The following is a 7,154-nucleotide window of genomic DNA, read 5'->3' on the forward strand; positions in this document are numbered from 1 at the left end:
GAGTCACAGGGAAGGTGGCAGCGTCAGCTTCAGAGCAGAAGAGGGATCGGGGCGGGTGCTAGGGGGTCATTCCCCGTTTTTCATCCTAACTCTGAATGTGAACTGAAAGGACATGCCTCCCCTGCTAGCCCCCACAGGCCCCGGTCTAACGCCCAGGCAGGGCTGTCTGGCTGCGCCCCAGGTCTCACTCTCACTTCCTCCTCAGGGGTCTCAGGGGACAGGCTGACTAGGAGAACAGGAGACTTGTGGGTCCTAGAGCAGTGGCCTTGCGAAGCGGACTTGGTTTAAGCTGGGGACGACTCTCCCTGGTGAAGGTGCTCACAACATTTCTTTGTCCTTCCTCAAGGCGCCCTCGTTGCCTGCCTTCCTAACTGCACGCCCGCCTGGGGTCCTTGACCTGTGTCATCATGCCTCGGAAGCACAAAAACAAGCATCATGCCCACGGGAAACGTCACCAGGTCCAGGGGGATACTCAGGAGGCCCAGGCCAGTGCTGCTGCAGCCCCAGGAGAGGAGTGCCCCTCCTCCCCCTCTTCTGTCCCTCAGGGTTCTCCCCCGAGCTCCTCTGCTGCTGGCGATCGCCAGGAGCTTCAGGGAGCCATGGCCCCTAGCTCTCCTGATGCAGAGGCTTCCTGTGCAGGAGCTGATCAAGGTGCCCAGGGCCCCGAGGAGGATAGTGCAGATGCCGCCCGAGCAGCCCTGCTCGCTCGGAGCATTCGCAAAGATCCTCTCATGCGGAAGGCCAGCACGGTGATGGATTTCCTGCTGGAGAGGTACACCAAGAAGGAGCCCATCACAAAGAATGCCATGCTGAATGTCATCGGAAGGAAGTACAAGGAGCACTTCCCGGAGATCCTGAGCAGAGCCTCTGAGCGCGTGGAGCTGGTGTTTGGCCTGGAGCTGAAGGAAGTCGACTGCAGCAGGAACATCTATGCCCTCGTCAACAAGTTCACTCTCGGGGTTGAGGAAGGTTCAAGTAAGGAGGAGGAGCTGCCCAAGTCTGGTCTCCTCATGGCGCTCCTGGGCGTCATCTTTATGAAGGGCAACCGCGCCACCGAGGAGGAGATCTGGGATTTCCTCAATGTGTTGGGGATCTATGCTGGGAGGAAGCACTCCATCTTTGGGGAGCCCAGAAAGCTCATCACCAAAGATCTGGTGCAGAAGGGGTACCTCAACTACCGCCAGGTGCCCAATAGCGATCCTCCAATCTACGAGTTCCTGTGGGGCCCGAGATCTTATGCTGAGACCAATAAGATGAAGGTGTTGGAAGTTCTGGCCAAGATCCAGGATACGGTCCCGAGTTCCTTCCCAGACCTCTATGATGAGGCTCTGAGAGATCAGGCGTTTAGAGCAGGGCTGAGAGGCATTCCCATTTCTCCAGCCATGGCTGAAGCCAGTGCCCCTTCCAGGGCCAAGTCCTACAGCTCCTCCCAAATCTAGGGAGGGGTCAGGGCATTTTGTTCCCTTTGAGTTGGAAGAGAACAGTCCACCTCCAAAATAGCGCAGGGTTGTAGGGGTGGGGGGAACAAAACCCATATGTTCTTCACAGTTTTAAGTAGTATGGGAGTTTAGGTGCAGTTTTAACAAAATATGCAGGTTTTCCTTTTATCCATATGAATACTATCTAGTCAAAAATAGATAATTTCGGTAGGTAGGTAGAGGTGTTTTATAATTTTGAATGTTACTGCTCTTCGTAAGGTTTATTTTGCTTCAGAATCTAGGTTTATTAATGTCATGGAGTCATGTTTACTGCTATTAGGTTTATGACTAGGAGTTGGTTATTTGTAAACAAGTTGAAAAGACTTCAATATTTTCCTTATGGTCCAGAATGAGGTGATATAGCATTGGAATAGGATTTTACTTGGAAATGTGTAAGCATCCTAGAGATAAATATTTGGGATCAGAAAGCATTCAGAGTAAACGAAGGTTTCTTCTTCATTTGTCTTATCTGTCCTCTTTCCTTATAAAATCTAATAACATGGACTTAGATTTGTGTAGCTTATTCAAACTGTATGACACTTAAATCATAATAAAATAGAGTCTTTGCTCATTATTTCTGTTTTCTGCCAAATAAATTGACCATCTTCTGTTTAGAAGGCTTTCTTATAGTACTGCGTTGGTAAGAAAATGAAGACCAAGGCACTGCCCATGGAATTTTGAGTCTAGCAGCAGATACCATATACGGAAGGTGGTGAGCTAACTCTAAGGAATAAACAAATCATAAATTTAAATGGGGGAGGTGTGGAAGAGGAGGTTCCAGCTGAGAGCAAGCATGTCTAAGTTACCTGATTAAGGCAGCATTGGGTCTTGGGAAATGTCTAGTTCCTCGGTGGGAGGTCATTTTCAGTCCAGATGCATGATGGGCTAGATGAAGCTGTGGGAGTGATGCCAGAACTCATACCATGGTTCTCAGAGGTGAGGCGTAAACCTACAATATATCTAAACCATATATTGCTACTGCTAAGTCACCTCAGTTGTGTCTGATTCTGTGCAACCCCATAGATGGCAGCCCACCAGGCTCCCCCGTCCCTGGGATTCTCCAGGCAAGAACACGAGTGGGTTGGCATTTCCTTCTCCAATGCATGAAAGTGAAAAGGGAAAGTGAAGTCACTTAGTCGTGTCTGACCCTCAGCGTCCCCATGGACTGCAGCCTACCAGGCTCCTCCATCCATGGGATTTTCCAGGCAAGAGTACTGGAGTGGGATGCTGTTTATTTACCATTATTGGGGGATATCTGAAAACCATAGGGAATCTCAACATAGGGAATGGAAGGGGCCCTGTGCACTTGAGCCAGGGCAAGTGAACACTCACACTATGTGTTTTCATCAAAAGCTGTCCAAAGTGTTTCTGAGAAATAAGGGTGATACCCATTGAAGTGAGATGCCACGATGTCCCTGGACTGTCTCTCTTTTTCTGGGATGGGAGCACCAGAACTTGCTCTGTAAATGGGCAGTTTAAATAGGTTATGTTTAGTGTAACTTGGCAAACTAAGGGAGGGCTCAATTTTTACTGTCAGTGGTATTAAATTAGGGGTGGTTTGGGAAACACACACACACACACACACACACACACACCTGAGAGGGAAGTTGCTGGTCCTTGAGACAGATGAACTTGTACTTGCATCCATGTGGAGAAGATAACCCCAAACACATTAAAATGTGCACACACACACACACACACCTGAGAGGGAAGTTGCTGGTCCTTGAGACAGATGAACTTGTACTTGCATCCATGTGGAGAAGATAACCCCAAACACATTAAAATGTGCTCAAATAGGGAAAATACTGCTTGGTTTTACTTGCTTGGAAGCATCAGTGCTGATATGGATTTGATTATTGTTTGGAGTTGCATATTCTCTAATATAGGCTTGAAAGAAAATTATGTGATGGAAGTTTGTGATCATTCAGGGTCAAAATCACCTACGTAATAACTGCGATTCATTCAACGTACCAAAGCTTCCCTCATACTGTGCCAGGTGATTTACATACATCACACATGTCTGTGGTCCTACACTATAGACTTTTTTTTTTAATTTATATTTTCACTTTATTTTACTTTACAATACTGTATTGGTTTTGCCATACATTGACATGAATCCACCACAGGTGTACATGCGTTCCCAAACATGAACCCAGATAAGAAAGCTGTGGTACATATACACAATGGAGTATTACTCAGCCGTTAATACATTTGAATCAGTTCTGATGAGATGGATGAAACTAGACTTTTTCAAACACAATTTGCAGATAAAGAAGCTGGAATAAAGAAGCTCAAATTCCAAGCTCATAAATGATAGGAGCTGGACTGAACCCCAGCACTGAATTCCTCCAGAGCCCACACTGTGCCACTCCTCCAGGATGAGGCCAACCTTGGGTCACTTCGCTTTCTGAACATTAGTCCAAAAGGTAATTCACATATTAAATAGCAGAATTTCATACCCCAAACACGGTTTTGGAATAAAAAGCCCCAGAAATAAGGAAAAAAATATGAAAATAAAAGTGAAGTATGAATAAAGATGGAGACATCATTCAGTGACAATTTATCTACAAAGGAAACGTCAGTAAACCACAAAAGATCAGGGATGCACAAAATCATTTAATTCAGCCCCTTTCAGAGAGTAAATCTGTTAGAGTAAAGGTTCTACAAGAGGCTGTGTCTGGTCAGTGAAGAGAAGGAAGAGATCAGCGTGTTTTCTCTGATAGCACACCACCTATGCTGGGGCCCCTCCCGGACTGCAGCTTCCCCATCACTCCTGGGTCTCAACCCATTCTCTGTGAGATTTGGTGCAGGCAGACTAAGACTTTTCAAAGATGTGGCATTTCCCAAGAAGTCTTTCATAGAAGAGACAGGAGTCAAGGTAAAGACAGATGAATGAGGAACTGAAGTCACAGAGAGACTGGCCTGTGTCTGCTCTCAGAAGGCCAAGACAGGGCTGCCAGGCTGCACATTCCCTCACTTCTCTTCAGGGCTTGCAAGGACATGGTCTTTGCTCTACATGGGTCACCTCAGGCTGAAAGTGGAAATCCAGAGTCCCCCAGGAGTCAAGGTGAGGCACCTGAGTCAGGTCATACCCCTACACTGAACACAGAGGGCCCCAAGAAGCCTCAATCCTGATGTCATCCCTGAAGGCACAGGTAGGAGCAGACTCGTGTGGCATTCCCAGACTTTCCCTCTCGGGCATCACAGGGAGGGAGGAGCTTAGTCTGAGGAGAGCTCCCTTATGTAAACAAAGGAGCCCCACACCCTACCAGGAGTCAAGTTTTGGACGTATGAAACCCCCTGACCTCAGAACGCTGAGGAAACCTCACAGAACCCTGCCCTTCCTGGTATCCCTTGGATACCTGCTCATTGTTGACATGATATGCCCATTTCCTTCTATGATGTCACAAGCGGGACTGGGACATGGTCCAAGGGGTATAGCCTAGGGCCAGCAGTGGGATTATTTCCAGGTTTTCCAGAAACCAACTGAATACCCTGAGGATGAAGGGAACCACACACCCCATCACCGTATGATTCATCTCATCCTCTGCGCCTCAGAAGACCAAGGACGGGTATGGATGGATGAGGAGAATCTTACTTTCTCCTAGGGGTCTCATGGAGATGCTTGCCCTACTATAAGAAAAGTATAGTAGTAGAAGGGGTGGACCTAAGGGGAAGGGAGGGTAGAATTTCAGGCCACAACAGAGGTCAAAGCAAGGACTGAGGGATCATCGACCAATAAAAAGAAGTGATAATGAATCCAGCTCTGTTCCTTATAGCCCTTGAAGAACCAGGGCAGAGCTATCAAGCTGAAGTTCCACCAACATTCACTTGTATCAGGTGTGTTGGAGGTGAAACCCTTAGTATGAAGGTGCAGATACCATTCCAAGAAAGGGGTGGGGACACCAGGCCCTATGGGGAACCAAAGGAAGCCCTCTTAATTCGTGTTGAGGACTTCAGTGGCAGGGACAGAAAACTTCCCAGTGCGCACTCAGTACTGCGTGATAACTACTGACTGAGGTGATGCGGTGAGGACCTCTTCACTTCTCAGAAATTCCAGGGAGCTTTGTGATGCCGACTACAGAACAGCAGAGGGAATAGGTCCTAGGACTGGCCACTAGTTGGGTTGGTGGTCTTGAATGTGAAATAACAGATGCCTCTGTGTAGGAGACTACCAGCCCCTTCTGTCACCCCAGCATGCCTGAGGCAGGGGTAGCAGGATGCAGCCTAAAGATCACTCTAATTTCCTTCAATAAGTTTCCCAAAGGACAGGCTGATTAAGAGAATAGGAACCCTGGGGTTTTTCGGAACAGTGCCCTCAAGAAAACCACAAATGTAGCCTTCCTGATAACCAAGGTGGTATTCCCCTGCTGCAGCTGCACACTCATCCTTCGTCATCCTGTGGGCCCTTATCACCTGCCCTCCTACTCACACTTCTAATCATTGTCCCCCAGAGCAGTCATCATGCCTCGGGGTCAGACTCATAAGCTCTGCATCTGTGAGAAACGCCACCAGGCCCGATATGAGCCCCAGAGTCACAAGGGAGTTCAGCCCACTGCAGTAATGGAAGAGCTTCCCTCTACCTCTTTTCTTTTAGAAGATAAGTCACAGAGCTCATCAGCTACTGGGTCAAATAGCACTTCCCAGGGGTCTTTGGAAGCCCCATCTACTACCAGCACTTTTTCAACTACTGCTGACCCAACATCTGATGAAGAAGATACCAGTCAAGATGAGGAAGATTCACGTTCCTCATCTTCTCCCGAAAACACCTACCGCGATACTCTAAACAGCATGACAAGTTTGTTGGAGCAGTTCCTTCTGTGTAGGTAGAAAATGAAGCAGCCCATCATGAGGAAGACATGCTGCAGATTATCCACCCAAGATACCATCACCGATTTGCCGAGATTCTCAAGAGAGCCTCTGAACACATTGAGGCTGTCTTTGCAGTTGACTTGAAGGAAGTTGACTCAACCATCCACTCCTATGACCTCGTCAGCAAACTGAACCTGCCCAACAATGGGAGGGTGTGTGATGGTAGGGGCTTACCTAAGACTGGTCTCTTGATGACAGTTCTGGGTGTGATCTTCATGAAGGGCGGCTGTGCTGTTGAGGAAGACATCTGGAAATTCTTGAATATGATGTGAGTATATGCTGGGAGAAAACACTTCATCTACAGAGAGCCCAGGAAGCTCATCACCAGAGACTTAGTGACGATGAAGTACCTGGAGTACCTCCAGGTTGCCCACAGCGATCCTCCACGTTATGAGTTCCTGTGGGGCCCACGAGCCCATGTTGAAACCAGCAAAACGAAAGTCCTGGAATTTTTGGCAAAAGTCCATGATACGGTCCCCAGTGCCTTATCACAATATGAAGAAGCTTTGCTAGATGAGGAGGAGAGAGCTCGAGCCACAGTTCCAGCCAGGCCTGGCACCACTGTCCCTTCCAGGCATGATCCACTGCCACGTCCAGCAGCTTCTCCCACCCCTACCGAAGACGAAGACTTTTAAAAGATCATCCAGATAAGAAAATGTGACATCAAAATTGGGACTTTTGCTGAAATGGGAAGCAATTCCACAATAAAACTGCTGGAACAATGGAATGAAGAAATAAAATGAAAAGAGTTTCAAAACATGATCAACCTTGATTGTTCTCCATCTTTTCGGTCTTCTGTTTTGT

At 47.7% G+C, this 7,154-nt stretch overlaps 1 protein-coding gene and 1 pseudogene across 1 annotated transcript; both read left to right on the forward strand.

Annotated features, from left to right (window-relative positions):
* Nucleotides 1–396: 396 nt before the first annotated feature.
* Nucleotides 397–1,513, forward strand: LOC101121331 (melanoma-associated antigen B4-like). Its single transcript, XM_004023009.6, has one exon. The coding sequence runs from the start codon at nucleotides 408–410 to the stop codon at nucleotides 1,437–1,439; it is 1,032 nt and encodes a 343-aa protein (XP_004023058.4). The 5' UTR covers nucleotides 397–407; the 3' UTR covers nucleotides 1,440–1,513.
* A 4,429-nt stretch (nucleotides 1,514–5,942) lies between these two features.
* On the forward strand, nucleotides 5,943–6,930 carry LOC114111446 (melanoma-associated antigen B5-like; annotated as a pseudogene).
* Nucleotides 6,931–7,154: the final 224 nt, after the last annotated feature.

Source organism: Ovis aries, chromosome X, assembly GCF_016772045.2.
Source record: "Ovis aries strain OAR_USU_Benz2616 breed Rambouillet chromosome X, ARS-UI_Ramb_v3.0, whole genome shotgun sequence".
Classification (NCBI taxonomy): Eukaryota; Metazoa; Chordata; class Mammalia; order Artiodactyla; family Bovidae; genus Ovis; species Ovis aries.